This window comes from Henckelia pumila, chromosome 4 (genome assembly GCF_033568475.1).
Source record: "Henckelia pumila isolate YLH828 chromosome 4, ASM3356847v2, whole genome shotgun sequence".
Classification (NCBI taxonomy): domain Eukaryota; kingdom Viridiplantae; phylum Streptophyta; class Magnoliopsida; order Lamiales; family Gesneriaceae; genus Henckelia; species Henckelia pumila.
Window position 1 is genome coordinate 2,530,908 of NC_133123.1, and position 17,385 is coordinate 2,548,292.

General features: G+C 31.0%; 1 protein-coding gene across 2 annotated transcripts; it reads left to right on the top strand.

Moving 5' to 3' along the window:
* The first annotated feature begins 1,775 nt into the window (after positions 1 to 1,775).
* Positions 1,776 to 9,841, top strand: LOC140863199 (uncharacterized). 2 transcript variants are annotated; one of them, XM_073266446.1, is made up of 10 exons: positions 1,776 to 2,075; positions 3,003 to 3,042; positions 4,075 to 7,041; positions 7,135 to 7,200; positions 7,326 to 7,478; positions 7,694 to 7,857; positions 7,978 to 8,125; positions 8,338 to 8,460; positions 8,690 to 8,777; positions 9,420 to 9,841. In XM_073266446.1, exons 3-10 carry the CDS (start codon positions 4,144 to 4,146, stop codon positions 9,596 to 9,598), a joined length of 3,819 nt encoding a protein of 1,272 aa, XP_073122547.1. In that variant the 5' UTR covers positions 1,776 to 2,075; positions 3,003 to 3,042; positions 4,075 to 4,143; the 3' UTR covers positions 9,599 to 9,841. The 2 variants fall into 2 exon arrangements, with proteins under 2 accessions (XP_073122547.1, XP_073122546.1); XM_073266445.1 differs by lacking the exon at positions 3,003 to 3,042.
* The last annotated feature ends 7,544 nt before the right edge of the window (positions 9,842 to 17,385 follow it).

A 17,385-nucleotide genomic window follows, 5' to 3' on the forward strand; every position in this document is an offset into this window, starting at 1 on the left:
GTATCGATACACTAATCCTTATAATAAAGTGGTGATATTTGAGATCCTTCATGGGAAGCCTCGACTCTTGAGGCTTGATCTCAAGGAAATCGAAAGACTCGTACATTCCCTCTCGCTCCTAATACGGTGTACCATTCTTGGACCTACTCCAGAAAGCTTATTTGGATTTAGACTTATTATTTAAATGGATAAGGCCGAGCCTAAAAGGCCCCTAACCTATCAGAAACTTAAATGGCCACCAAATATTAGCCCAATAATGAATTGGGTATCGCTAAAATTTTTAGACGAATATTCAATATTCTTCCTTTGATGATTTGTAGTGACTTTGACACTTTGTGGGTTTTAATTTTGCTTATCATAATAATTATGCCATGGATTTAATTCTGTTCCTTTAAAACTGTTGGTTAAACATAAAATTCATTTTTTTGGGTATAAATATAGAAGCCATGAATTGCAAAGTCTAATCCTTATTCCTTACAAGACAAATAATCCAACCGTCCATTAACATTTTATTAGTAATTTCGTTGAAAAGTCGTTTTGTTAGTTGCCACGAAAATAAGGTCTCTTGCAAGTAAAATCAATAACGTGGCATCGAAACCAAGAATGAAACTAAAAATTATTATTAAAAGTTTACCATGGAGTATTGACCAATTTCATTTTAAAAAATTAAATGTTTTGACATTTTTTTTCTTGCTAAGTTATTCAATGAGAAAACATTGAAAATGACTTATCAAGGTCTCGTTCGTATTCTGTCGGCAAATGATAATTTTGAATAATTCCACATTGGTTATTGATTTGTATATTACATAGAAAAATAATGTATTAAACTAGGGTTTTATATTTGTGCCGAAGAATTTACATTTAAAGAAAATGTTAATAATTAGGATTTTAATTGACTCAGTGTATCAAGATTTGAAGGGAAAAACCTAAAAGACATAAATAAAAAAAAAAACCCTTAAAATTTCCTTCATTTTTTAAATAAAATTCTGGCACCCTCGGATAGAGATTTTTATTCCCAATCTTTTTGAAATTCGGCGTCTAACATACTATTATTTTTACATGTGGTGTGTTTTTTTGATAGGGACGTTGATACAATTAAGCAAGATTTGAGATCAATCGTTCTAATTACAATAGCATCATAAAATGTTTGGAAGATTGATTTATATATATATATATATATATATGTAAAGAAATTTGAATGATAGATTTAAATTATTTTTTATTCCAACTTTCTCGTCTCAAAGTAACAGAAAGGTTTTTCACCCTAGAAAATAAAAAAAAAACATGGGACATATTCAAACATATATAAAAAAAATGTAAACGTGTATTTATTTCATATAAGATTTATCATACACCAATAAATGTTGTGATAATTGTTTCATATAACTGATAACAAATATCACAATTCATATATATATATATATATATATATATATATATTAATATTGTCATATAATGCAATCTAAGAATCCATATAAAAGAAAATACACATGACGACTCTTTTATAACCATTAGATTAGATTAGAGGTCGCAGCGCTGCCCTGTAGGCTGTAGCTAGCATCCAAGCGCTGCTGATCATAATTAATCATTAAGGTATAGATAAGTTTAATCAATAAATTGTTGACTAAATTAGTTATGATAGCTAAAGTCTAAATTATTGTCCTGTGCGAGAGAGACGTGTGGCCCATCTACTAGATATTATATATTCCTAATGCCTTAAATGCCATTTAATAAGTGTGTTAGTTACAATTTTTTCATGATGATTTTTAATAATTTTTCAACTATTATACATAAAGTATGAATAAAATAAGAATTAGTTATCGTAAAAGAGAGATAATTAACTTATTATGCAAGCCAATCCCTCTCTCTCACTGCGCCGTGGAGAAATGAAACCATCACCCCCTTGGTCACTCGAGTACCATTATTGCTGCATCTGAAAGCACAGCTCGTCTCCAGATTCGGGGAATTTCTGCCTTAATTGTGTTCGCGGAATCAATGATGCATGTGGCGCGGTTGGTTGCAAGCAAGATAAGCTTCGTTTGAATCAATTGTGCTGGAGATGGTTTGATGTTGAGGTAATCACTTGCAGACTTAAGTTTTAAGTATCTTTGGATTTTCTGATAATTGAAAGCAAATTTTAGCTTGATTAGGAAATAAATCAGAGCTCGATGATTCCTAGAACAGGTTTGAAGCTAAGTTTCACGAATTGGAATGATTTAAACTCTTTAATGTTTCGAATTTAATGATTTTGATGAATACTGGTTCGGTGTTAAATTATTGACTAAGTTATCCATATATCTATTTGTTAAAGGAATTTTTATTTTTATTTTTAAAAAAATAGAATTTTGAGCTTGTACAAGTTGAAGTGTTTTGAAACGTATGTGACCATTTCCATTTTAGTATTATTTTTGGAAGGATTCGTAATCATGAATTGGATATCTACGTGGTTGATATGTGTTTTATTTCTTACTATATGTATATATTGTCCGTGACTTATATTGTTCGGTACCGGTGTTCAATTCTGCATCTGCGGCGTCTGAGAATTACTTGTGGTTCACTATTAGTCCATATGCTGCATGTATCAAGGTGCACGCAGGCCTTTGTTTCTTAATGGTCAACACTCCTCCGACATCTGTTTTCTGATGTCATGCTGCTTGTATTACATTGCATAAGTCACCTCTTGTTTTCCTTAGCTACATGATAAGATTCTCACTGTATTTTGTTGATATCTTTCTTTGGAAACTACATGTGCACGGAGTGTTACACATTCGCTTTGAGATTTACAAAATTATCCCAGCGTTTTATTTGGAAAAAATATATCAAAAATGCATGTAAGATAATTATGTAATTTCAAATGCAACGTGTAATCCAATGTGTATACCCCCGTTCACATGTAGCAGAACACTTTTTCTTTTGGCATTCCGACATTTTGTCTGCATTTAGTATTTGTTATTTCACAGTTGTATCATAATTCTCGTGGTCGATTTAATGTTTGGACTTAGGGTTCACACTGGGTTTTAGCTGATCGTTGTTAAACTCCAGGTAATACTTCAAATAAAAATGAAGTTGAGTAAATGCATGAGACAGTCAGGGATGGTGGGAATGTAGAAATCTTAATTCGTGGGCCTTGGATTTTTATTCATGTGTTATTGGAATTTATAGTTTTGTTTTATTAAAGCAAATTTTATTCAGTGGGCAACCTATCTTTAGGATTTTTAAATCTCTTTGTGCTTTATGTAATGTTATATTATTTATTTAATTTATTTGATTCAATCAGCTAATAGAGTAAAATATTTTTTAAAGCAAAATCAATTCCAAGTTTGTTTATTTGGATTTTAAAATTATGGGAGATCGAACACTTAGCATATTTTAAAGGAAAATTTTATTCAGAAACTAGCAAGTTAGGATGGGCTCATTTAGAAAACCCACAAGATTTTTATAAACGACTCGATAAATTCGAGAACTCAATATTTGACTTGAGTGAACAGTGAAGTAATTCGGGCCTACAAGATTTGTTTGTTCTTAGGCACAATTATAGAAATATATTTGTTTTGTCAATCAGTTGGTAACTACGGTTCTTATAGGCTCTCTCGATCAATAATATTTTACTGTTCATGAGTTTGGTTCCTGAAAATGGAGTTCCTATCGTGGTGAATAATATTATAACTTGCATGTTCCTATCGTGGAGTTCCTATCGGTCCAAACCATTGTATTCAAACAGTATTGGTCTCCTCATGTAAAACTTGCTAAAACTGATGATCAACTGATTATGATTTTCTGTGTATCTCTATGCATAATATTACAATGCTAGTTTTTCCAGAACATTTTGTTATTGATTGCGTCTGAATTAGTGTTTGTGTTGATGGTTTTTAATTGCTTGTTGGAATTTTACAAAAATTTTAAAGCTTTTTGAATCAGATGTAAATTGGAATTGAGCATTGGATAATCCTTGCATGGTTTGTAGCATTTTAAGGATTCTCCGGGCCCCATTGTTGTGTATTTAGTTACTGCATCAAAGTCTTTACCATGTACAAAAGGCTAATGCAAATATTCCTTTTTTGCAATGTGTTTCAGGAACTCTGCTGTTGTTAAGTGTTTCCTGTATCTCGACATTAGCCAGAATGTTATCGAACTTTTACATTTATGTATAGCGTAAAGATCAGTGAACTTGTTTTCAAGTTTGTTCTTTTCTTTGTGGTGAGGATTGTGGTGCTTCTCCGTGACTTTTGTAAGCTACACACGACACCGTGGCGTCAAAAGTTTTTCCAGTTGAATCTGCATTTGGACAAGGAGAAATTCTGTAATTTTAATATGGAACCATCAAAAACTCATGATTTGGAGCAATTCAATTCTGCACAACTCGGAATTGATTATCTTGGTCCTGAGTCACAAGTTTATACGGTGGATACTTCTGGTCACGCAAATGCAAATTTGAAGCCTTCAGATATTTATTTTTCAGAATCTAAACCTGTTCATAATTACTCTATACAGACTGGTGAGGAATTTGTTCTTGAATTTATGCGTGACAGGGTAAATCCTAGAAGGCCGTTTATTCCAAATGTCTCTGAGGATCCTAGTCATGCACCTCGATACTTGGAGCTAAAAAGCATTTTAGGAATAAGTCGTACTGGCTCTGAAAGTGGTTCAGATATTTCCATGATTTCCACTGGAGAAAAAGGTTCAAGAGAATTAGAGCGTAAGAATTCATCTTTACTTGCAGAAAAGGTTAATGGCAGCTCTTTGCTATCTATGCAATCAGTGCCACACATATCATCAGAGTTTAACGGTAACTATAAACTTATGAATTCTTCATCTGGAGAATCTGGTACCTCATCAACAAAGCTTAAGATTCTCTGCAGTTTTGCTGGTAAAATCCTACCTCGACCTAGTGATGGAAAGCTCAGATATGTTGGGGGTGAAACACGCATCATCCGGATAAGGAGGGACATTACATGGCAAGAATTGTGGCTGAAAACTACTGAAATTTATGGTGAAACACACACCATAAAATACCAGCTTCCTGGGGAGGAGCTTGATGCACTAGTTTCTGTATCGAGCGATGAGGATCTGTTAAACATGATGGAGGAGTGCAATATATTAGAAGATGGAAAAGGTTCACAAAAGCTTCGAATGTTTCTGCTCTCTTTTGGGGATTTGGATGATACTCATCTCACTCTAGCCAACTCTGATAGTGATTCTGAGATGAAATATTTAGTTGCCATTAATGGAATGGACGGTAGAATGGAAAAAGGCTCAAAACTAAGTGGTCCGACAGGCTTTTCTGGCAATAATTTAAATGACTCGGAAGCACTGAACATTGAGAGGGAGACAGGTAGGATTGGGACTGAATTTTTAGCGGTTAGCAACTTAAATTCAGCTGGCATCCTTGTCCCATCAGTGGCAACTGAATCTTCAAAATTTATTCTACCAATTTCCTCTAAAGTTGATGAAGATGATTTGCTCTTCTTTCATGGTCAAACTTCACAACATGATGAAGTCAAGCAATATTCTCCACCATCTGGCTACAATCTGCATCCCCCTTATAATATACTGCCTCAGACTCAGAATGGGGATCCACAATCTTCTTGTGGACCTATTTATCATCAACAACAAGCACTTGAGGGGAAAACTGTTAGAAGCTCAAGAGCGCAGGGCACACAATTGCAAGAAAAGGAAGGAAAATTAGAAGCTAATGGTTCAACTCCTACCGATAGTGCCATTAATCAAGTACCGGTTAGTGACCAATTTGTTTCTTCACAGATGCAAAGTTGCAGCTCAAAATCTAGTTTTCTTTTTGAAGAGCCATCTCCGGTGGCCTCTAAACTGGATGGTGAACTTTCGTCAAAGATATTATGGAGTGACGGGACCCCCATGGAATCTGTGCAGGTCTCAGAAACTTCTGATGTTGTTGATCCATCTGGACTTCCTGAATCCTATGAGAATTGTCACGTCTCCAATATTCCCCCTGCCCCAGAATTAATAAATTCAGTGTCTGATCCTGCCACCTTGAGCTACTTTGAGTCTTCGTGTCCTCAACGGGGCTTTTATTCTGAACGTATTCCTCGAGAGCAGGCAGAGTTGCTCAGCAGAATATCGAAGTCAGATGATTCATACAGTTCGCAGTTTTTTGTTAACCAGTCACAAAATGACGCTGCACTGCAGGATTTAATCATGGAGTATGATGAAAAATCTCGAACTGGGAATGTAGATACTTTTGTGAAGACATTAATTTCTAATGAAAAGCCCTTCCCTGTGGAACGTGAAACACTCGATCATGAACTTACCTGGAACAAAAAGCTGAGTCAAGAAGATACTATTGATATTAAAGGTCCCATGCTTGAAAATCAAGTTCTTGTTTCAGAGGCAGAAACTGGTCTAAAGCTCCCTACTGTGAGGCATGAGGATTCAATACAACCATCTCAAGATCCCACAACTGATTGCTTCAATGGAGCAGTCGGCAATCATTCCGTTGCATCTGATGCTAATGGGAATTCGCAACCTTCTACACAAACCATAGCTCATGAAAAACTCGACGTTGGTGCTCCCACAACTGCACAGAGAGACATAATAAATGATATCGATGACCCATTCTCTGGTGATCTACTTTCTGAAATTTTTTCAAAAGCTATTTTTTCTGATACTGGTCCTCTTCAGAAAGATTGTGCTGGTGTGAGTGTGAATATAGAAAACCATGACCCTAAACATTGGTCCTTCTTCCAGAGACTGGCAGGGGATCAATTTGGGAGAAGGGATGTTTCTCTTATTGATCAGGACCATGGTCTTTCCTCTGGCCTTACGAAAGTTGAAGAGGAAGCCCTGTTAAATTATAACTTCCTACCTCTGGCGAGAGTTCCTTCTAGTCACGTGGAAGTGCAGCAGAAATATGGTGAAGATGATCAGAAAGGCTTGCCTTGTGGAGATGAAGCAGTCTCAGTAGCACTTAGTTCCAACTACAACGTATCAAAAGGAAACAACAGTGAAGGATTGCAATACGATGATTTGATGGATAATAATACAAAAATTGAAGACTCAGACTATGAGGTATTGTCTTTTTGTTGAATCATGGAAAATAGGGATCTTTACTGAGTACAGCTTTTTTCTATGGAATGTTTCTCAATATTAACAATGTTCTAGGATGGAAATATCAGCTTACCTCATTTTGATCCCTCGCTAGTGGATTTTGATATACACTCATTGCAGGTTTGTGCCAATATCTGTATTATAATATGGAATGTCTTGCTTTTATGTAGTTTCACGCAGTTATTTGACTCAATGAATCCGTCAATCAATTGTAGTTTCTTAACCTTGTAGCTTTTGATTTTCAGATTATAAAAAATACCGATCTTGAGGAATTGAGGGAACTTGGTTCAGGCACATTTGGGACTGTATATCATGGAAAATGGAGAGGCTCAGATGTAGCAATCAAGCGAATAAAAAAGAGTTGCTTTACTGGTCGACAATCAGAAAAAGAGAGATTGGTAATCTCCCTTGACGCATTATACACAGAATCATGTTTTTTCCTATATATGCTTTGGACTGTTGCATGTTACAAGTGGACGAGTACTAGCTAATTCGTCAAAATTTTAACCAATGCTTAGAAGTTGTAAGCAAATTGAAGGGATCCATGTTGCTTTTGCATGCACTGTTTTTTTCGTGCTTGCAGAAATGGCTATTAACATTTTCCTACTTTCAGACCTTTGACTTCTGGAAGGAAGCTGGAATTCTCTCAAAGCTTCACCACCCAAATGTGGTTGCATTTTATGGTGTTGAACAAGATGGACCAGGGGGGACGTTGGCTACCGTGACAGAATACATGGTTGATGGATCTTTAAGACAGGTCTTACTTCGGAAAGATAGGTACTGCTGACATATATTATCGTTAAACTTTGTTTGCAAACCATCTGTTAACATTACCACCTAAACATACTCTCTTTTGGCTTAGACTAATATGGTGGATTATGCTTGATGCCCTTGCAGGCATCTTGATCGTCGAAAGCGGCTCATAATTGCAATGGATGCGGCATTTGGAATGGAGTATTTGCATTCAAAGAATATAGTGCACTTTGATCTCAAATGTGACAATTTGCTTGTTAACTTGAAAGATCTGTCGAGACCTATATGCAAGGTTGTCCAATTGACAATTATTTGTTCAAATAGATGGCTAGTGATATGACCTTATCTTTCAGCTAGATGTTTGTGAATAATGAATTATTATGTTTGTATAAATTAACGGAATTTAGGTTTTCAAAGTCATCTTAAAAGGATGTATTTAATATTCATTTCAGCCCAATTAATGAGGTATCTGATTGAATTCAGATGTTGCCATGCATTTGTCAGGTAGGCGATTTTGGTCTATCAAAAATTAAGAGGAACACCTTGGTTTCTGGTGGAGTTAGAGGAACTCTTCCGTGGATGGCTCCAGAGCTGTTAAATGGTGGTAGCATCAAAGTTTCTGAGAAGGTCAGAACCAACCGTATGCAATCTTTTCTTAAGAAAATTTAAATGATTGAAATCAGAAAGTCGATGCGATAAATATTCCAATCAGATTATTTTAGATAATGGATGAAGAAATTTCTTGTTTTGTTGAAATTTGTAAAATAAGAGTTATTTAATTTTCCTGCTACTTTATTATTAAAGAAATTTTTTATCGTTATTTGTGTTCACTGGATTTTTATTATTCATTTAACAGGTCGATGCCTTTTCATTTGGTATTGTCCTGTGGGAGATACTCACTGGAGAGGAGCCTTATGCAAACATGCATTATGGGGCTATCATAGGTTTGTGATTTCAACCATCACCATGAATATTGGGTTCTAAATATTGAATTCGCACCTCTGGCTATCACTTTGACAACTTTATGTGATTTTGTTTTTGTGGTTGCAGTTTTATACATTCTTTGATTTCTCTCAGATCCATTTAGGACCGGATTATGATTTTATTTTTGGGTGAACTAAACTAAATACAAATCACAAATTGCGTGTTAAAAAAATCATTTTTATGTATCTTAATATATCAAATACATGATTAATTTAATATACCATAAGGGATAATAAAATACTAGATATTTATACAAATTTTGTGATCTCGAAGCCTAGTCTAGCCCTTGAATAGGCCTGCACCTGTATCCATTTTCTGAATGCCTAATTCCATGTGAGATTCTGATATGATAGCTCTTTAATGAATTCTACAAGATTGTCATTTCAAATATATTTTTGTTGTTTAGAGAAGCATTACCCTGAACTTCAAGTCTACTCTTTTCATTTCAAATACATTCTATTTTATATGACTAACTTATAAATAAGTAGTGTATGAATTTAAAATTTGATTTATTTCTACATTATTAATTATAAAATACAATTGAAATCCATCCATCCATCCGAGTGCAATCTAACCTAACATGATTCACGGCTATCTTGCAGGAGGCATTGTGAATAACACACTGAGGCCAACCATTCCAAGCTACTGCGATCCAGAATGGAGAAGATTAATGGAACAGTGTTGGTCCCCAAATCCTGCTGCACGGCCATCTTTCTCAGAAATTGCTAGTCGGTTGCGTGTAATGGCTTCTGTGGCTCAGACTCGTAAGGCAAGTTCATAGTCATAAGCTCAAATGGTTAAATGCCATCTATAATTATAAAAACACTAGATTGGTTCATTCAATTGTACACACTGTAGACGACACGCCATAAAATGGCCCACACCATCACTGTAAGCAAATAACCTGGAAAATACGTACACTCTGTATATATGAAAGTTTTTGGAGATAGATATCCCAGTACTGGGAAGTTTGACTTGCCAGTTGCCACGATCGGAATGAATTGAGGTTAGTAAATTCAGATTATTCAGTAGTTTACTTGCCATGCTGATGCAAGAATTCTTGTCTCCTCGTCATCCAAGCTGAAGGCAACCCTGCAAGAATCTTGGTTATAGGGAAGATGATGCCATCCGTTAACCGTGGTAAAATTTTCTTTCTTTTTTCATGTTGAGGTTTTGGCAATCAACCTAAACCTTAAGAAGTAAAGAGAGTTCCAAAAACAAAAAACAAAAAAAAAACCTTAACCTTATTCAATTATATTTGCGATGGCGTGCACAATTATAAAACTCTATTGGACAAGTACATTTATTCCCTTTGATTGCGAGAACTGAGGGCATATTACTTGGCACGAGTTAAGATTTTACATTTTAAATAATTCTTAAATTTTGTATTTTTATACTATCTATATTATTTTTAAATTTGTACTTTATATTATATTATAAAGATTGTAACCCTAATGCTAACTGATATGTTCTTATGTTAATGTATTTCTGACCCATTGAACAAATTAACTTTCAAATGTTCATATTATCCTTGGTGGGCAAAGTTTTTCATTGTGAATTTATAACTTTGCCCTCAAATTGTGTAGGAATCAAAAAATATTTATGGGCAATTATGGAAAAATGAGGTAAAAAACAAGGGCAAAAAAGGATTAAAAATTTAGTCAGACCTTAGGAGGTGATTTATTGCAAAGTAATGAATATGGATTTAACTTTTCATTTATATCTAATTATTATCTCAAAGTTAATTATTGATAAACTATGTATACTATATAATATAAAATTTCACACACAATATTTGGCTAATATTTTTATAATGTAAACTATTTTACTTTTGAAAGGTGAAAAAAATCCAAATGTTTATTGACTATTAAATGACACAAATCGAATGTCTAACGGTTACACACCATAAAAAAAATTGAGCAGCAATATTGTTAAAAATTAAATATAAATTATTTTTATTTAAATTAGTAATGAGATTAATTAAGATTATTTTTTTAATTAATTTGTTCATTAGCCTATTTTCTTTTAATTTTTTTCACATTTTAAATTTATTCATTAACCTATAACTTTCATTTTACTCCCTTTCTACTATTAATTGTGCCAAATTGTCACAAAATTTGTTACACATAAATTTCATATGTTATTATATGATTTTTTTCATTTCATCCATGTATTTTCAATATTCCAATATAAAATTTTGTAATAATATTCGATCAAAGAATAGATTATTGTAACCGAAAAATTATATTAAAAGTTTTGAAAAATTAATAAATATTTATGGTAAAAATTAGAGTAAAATTCATTTTGATACACGAACTATTGGTAAAATTTCAAATTGGTACATGAACTATTGAAAATGGTTTAATTGATACATAATCAATTTATAAAGTCAATTTTACCCTTTATATACATTATTTTAAAGTCTAATATTTTTGTTAAGTTAAAATAGATACACATTTTATTTTTCAAAATTATTTTACTAATAGAATTATAACTATAAATTTATATTTATTTAAATTTTATATTATAAACAAGGGATCGTACTTATTGTACGAAACATTGTAAATATTAATTAATACAAACATGTACATACACATATATATAATGATTGATAAATTATATACTCAAAAATAATATATATTAAAAATATATAATAAAAGATATTTTTAGGTTTATCTATGTTATAATATTATTATTTATATTAATCAAAATAAAAATGATATATATGTGTGTGTCTTTTCATTTATGATCTACAAATTTTATGTTGAATACTTTTTCGTATACTTTATATATAATCTTCTTTTTATAGTATAGTAATTAGTAAATATAAATTTATATTTACAATTATAATTAATATAATAATTTAAAAGATAAAAATATGTATGTAGTTCAATTAATCAATTTAATAACAATATTCAACTTAAAAGCAACTTAAGTAAATTGCAAAATTGACTTTTGAGTTTGATCATATACCAATTAAACCATTTTCAATAGTTCATGTACCAATTTGACATTTTATCAATAGTTCATGTACCAAAATAATTTTTACTCGTAAAATTTTTTTATAGCATTTTGACAAATTCTGATAAAATATTTTAAATAAATAGAAAAAAAAATTCAAAAATCCAAATTTGTTTCAAATAGTATATTAATAAAAAGTCTTGCAAAATAAATAAATGATTATAGTAAAAATTATATAGTATTTTCAAAAAATTTATTTTTTACTATAAAAGTATGAATGTAGGAGTAACGTTTTTTCATTGTCTATATACATATTTACCCTTTTGTTCTATATAAATTATATAATAATGAGTAAAGTGGAAGTTATATGCTAATGAACAAATTTAAAATAAGAAAAAAAAATAAAAAGAAAATAGGCTAATTAATGAACAAATCAATTAAAAAAACACTTAATTAATCTCATTATTAAATTAAATAAAAATAATTTATATTGAATTTTTAACAATATTGCTGCTCAAATTTCTTATGATGTGTAACAGTTAGACTATATTATTTTAAATAAATATAAAAAAAATCAAAAATCCAAATTTGTTTGAAATTGTATATATATTAATAAAAAGTCTTGCAAAATAAATAAATTATTATAGTAAAAATTATATAGTATTTTTAAAAAATTATTTTATTATAAAAGTATAAATGTAGGAGTAAGGTTTGTTCATTGTCTATATACATACATGTTTACCTTTTTGTTCTATATATATTAAATAATAATGAGGGTTATATAAGTAAAATGACAAAAAAAAAAAACAAAGATGGAAAAATACACAAAATAATTAGGTGTAATAATTTCTCACATATAACTTTCATTTAAATGGAGTCTATTTAATTTTATAACTTTCAATTTACTCTCTTTCTACTATTAATTGTGTCAAATTATCAAAAAAAAATTGTTATACATAAACATATGTTATTATATGAAATTTGAGCAGCAATACTATTAAAAATTAAATATAAATTATTTTATTTAAATTAATAATGAGATTAATTAAGAGTTTTTTTTAATTAATTTGTTCATTAGCCTATTTTCTTTTATTTTTTCACATTTTAAATTTGTTCATTAGCCTATAACTTCCACTTTACTCTATTTCTACTATTAATTGTGTCAAATTGTCACAAAATTTGTTATACATAAATTTCATATGTTATTATATTATTTTTTTTCATTTCATCCATGTATTTTTCATTAAAATTATTAAAGATAATAAATATTTATTTTATTATATTGTGAATTATTTCGATTAACATAAAAATGATTAGATCTTGAAAAATAAAAATTTCTATTTATTAAAATTATTAAAGATAATAAATATTTATTTTATTAGATTGTGTATTATTTCAATCTAAAACAATTAACATAATAAATATTTTCACTCTAAATTTTTTATTTTGTCCTTAGATTGTGTATTATTTCGATTCATTGTATATATGGAGATTTTCTACATAATGCTTTAAAAATATAAAAATTGATATATTAAGTGAATATATATATATATATATATATATATATATATATGTATGTTTGGAAAATAAAAAATATTCTCACTGAAATTATTAAAAAAAAATCATGTATATTTAATAATCTATTACCTTACTTATCTAAAAGTATGAATAAAAGGATAGAGTTTTATCATTGTGAAATAACAACTTTGTCATTTTATTTACACTATAAGTAAGGTCATATAAAAATATATAGAGATATAAAAGTAAAAAAAAAAATTTAAGTTAAGGCATAAAAGTAAATAAATATTTATATTATATTACATGTAAATATTAATATCCAAAAATACATTATACACCTTTATTAAATTACAACTAATGCGTCCATTAATATCATTACATAATTTATTTTTTAAATATTATTTTCTGAAAAGAACCATTTTTTTCATTTTTCACAATTTGTTTTTATTTATTTTACACCTTATGTAATGTTAGGCAATATAAAAATATATAAGAATAAGTTAAATTTTAGTTTGTGGCTTAATTGAGTTGCAGTTAATCAAATAGATAAATAAATTTTGAAAAAAACAAAGAAAAAACTAAAACTTACGGTATTAATATAAAAAGTTAGAATTAAAAAAAATATAAGAATATAAATCTTGAAAAGAACAAAACTAAAATTTACGGTAATAATATTAAAAGTTAGAGTTTTTTTTTTTTTTTTAAAAGTTAGAGTTAAAAACATATATTTACGAAATTAATGTATGAGTATAAATTAAATCTATTACCTACCTAAAAATGTGAATAAAAAGGATAAAATTTTATCATTGTGAAATCTATCTATCAATTATCTATTACCTATCTAAAAGTTTGAATAAAAAGGTAAAATTTTATCATTGTGAAATAACAAATTAGCCATTTTATTTATACTATAAGTAAGGTCATATAAAAATATATAGAGATATAATACAAGTTAAATGACAAAAAATAAAAATAATATACAAGTTACATGACTATATGAAAATATATATACCACAACATAACAAAAAAAAAAAACATGCGAGTTAAATGATCGAAATAAAAACAATATACAAGTGACATGATTAAAATAAAAATGCATCGTAATATGACTAAAAATGAAAACATTCAAGTTACAGGATTGAAAATACAAATTCACCATTAACATGATTAAAAGTGAAAAAAAAAATCATTGTATTATTTCAGTTGATTTTCATAATTAATAATTAAAGTTTATTTGATTTTTATTATGAGGCCGTGAAAATCTCAATAATTATAAAATATAATAAATAAATATATTGTATAAATAAAGTCTCACAACGTGCATCGCACGTGCTGTTTACTAGTATTTATAAAAATATAGATAGATGTTTATTGTTCCGTGTTTGTGATTTTACATTTTAAAAAATTTAACTAAAATTCAAAACAAAACAATAGAATGCCAATTAACTTTGTGTTAAAGTGTTTAGCAGCTAACTCCATTTTTCTTCATCAAACTGCCAAAAAACCATGGAATTCACTCCCAACAAAAATTCGTACGTTTATACAATAGATATAATGAAACGACCCTAACTCTATAATAAATAAATATGCGGAAAATTTTTTTTTTATACTTACTAAATATAATATGTACATATATGCCCATACATATATGCACCGAATAAAGGTATTTAAAATGAATAACCAATTAAATACTTAAATAAAAATGCATTCTTAAAAATATAATAAATATCTGAGTCAAACATTAATTAAAAATATACTGCATAAATAAATAAAAGTTTGCATGCACTGAAAATATTAAATAAATATTCTAGAGCAACTGAAAATAATAAAAATGTATCATTCTGACAAAAACAATATCATGCATAGCGACTCAGAATATTTCACGGTCACGGGGCCACTGCATGCATGCTCATACGTCCTCGCCTCCGGTGGGTACAACGTCATCCTCAACGTACTCACCTGCACCATACCAGTGTAGTGAGCCTAGAGGCCCAACATGCTAACATAACAAGGGTTTAAAATAATTTAAACCAATTTAATACTAATACATACATATACATGAATGAGCATGCTTAAAATTTCATAACATACTTAACTTAAATAAACATACATAACTTAATACATAACATTATTGAGCAATTCATTTTCTAACATCGCATGGTTGTATCCGTAGTGTAACCTTAAATCATACATTAAATACTGATCAGCGTGGAAACCTACGTACGTGGCCGGTGACGAATCACCTCATTAAATTGGCAGTAAACTGCCCTTCAATCATATGGGGACGAATCCCCCTTAAATTGTCACACTACTTCAACTTCCAACATAAAATATTTTATTGCTCAATTTAACATTAAATCATGCATAAAATAATATTTCATGAATGCATGTACTTGAATAAAATATGTGTCCATCATATATATTTAATTTAATTTCTTACTAACGTATAAATATTAAAATAACTTAAATGCATAAAAATAATTAAATATATATTCAGGACACATGCAAATTTTCTCAGGGATGGTCCTGGACTGCTGGCCCTACACACAAGCCCATTAACTTAAATCTGGCCCATTAACATACTTAAGCCCATTATTTCAAACCTTAAGCCCAAATAATTATTCTAAGCCCAATTAAATTAATAAAGCCCATTAAAAATTTTACCAAGCCCAATAACACTTACACTGGCCCAATGGGCCCAAAAACTCATAGACTGGCCCAATAATTTTTATGGGCTCAAAAGCTCACAAAATTAATGGACTAACTTAATTAAAATTTTAAAAGTCCAAATAAAATTATTTGGGAGTCCAAATAATTTTATTTCAATTTATTAGTCTCAAAAACACATAATTTTGTAAAATACTTAAAAAAATAAAATACTCGAGCCCGGCCCACCAAACTCGGACCCGAACTCACTAACCCGACCCACTACCTAGCCGACCCGACCCGGACCACCCAGACCCGACCCGGACCCCTAGACTAGCCCAACCCGATCCCCCCTCTCCCACAGCCTCTCGGCCGTGAGCAGCAGGCCCTCTTGGCCTGCTGCCGGCCGGCTCCGGCCGCCCCTGGCCGGAGCGCCGCCGCCCGGACGTAGCCCACGTCCGGGCGGACCTAACCCATGCCTAGCCCCAGCCCCATGCACGACTGCACGACGAACCCGAAGCCTCTGAACCCGTAACCCTTACCTGCGTCAACCCTAGCCGCCGACTGCACTAGCTCAAAACTTGGGCTCGTTTGGCTCGAACCACTCGAGCCACTCGAGCCCAAACCACCCTACCTCAACCTAGGAATCCCTGACCAGCACCCTAGCCGTCCGTAACCATGAAAACATGTGTATGTCCATGAACGAAAACAAAACAAGGCGCCATGAATGTGCAACCGAGAGGAAACCATATTTTCTGTAATTTCTTAAAGAATTTAGTACATACACCATACGCCTACAATAATTACTGAGATGGTACGAAAATTCAAGAAAGAAATCATGCCTTTCACCGTAGACGACGAGAAACGCGAGCGTGAGACGGTTCCGGGACGACGGGACGCAAATACGGGACGCTTGGAGCTTCACGATCCTTGGCTATGGCTTCCTGGGTTTGCTGGGGTCGAGAGGATGAAGAAAGTGAGTGGGGGTGACGGCTGAAGTTTGAGAGTGACGTGAGGTTTGGGTGGGGTTGGGTAGATTTAGGTTTCAATAATTAAGGAAATAGGTTTTTAAGTTAATAAATAGAATAATATAAAATTTAAACATTCTAATAAAAATTAAATCAGAAACTTTAAATTAAAATTTATAAAATCCCGAAATTAAGAATTAGGGGAATTTTAAAGATAATTAAAAATCATTATTTTGGCTAATTTTGGATAAAAATGACCCCTAAAATTAAATAAAATTAAATACTTAAAATTTTGAGATAATAAAGCTTAAAATAATATTTTAAGGCTCTAAAAAGGCTCATAAAATAATTTGGGTGGAAAGTTGTCATCTCGTCCGTCCACGGTCCCGTCTACGCGATTAAATAATAAAAATACCAAAAATCATAAAAATCACTATTTATGGGTTAAATGCTTAAAAAATAAATTAAATCATGC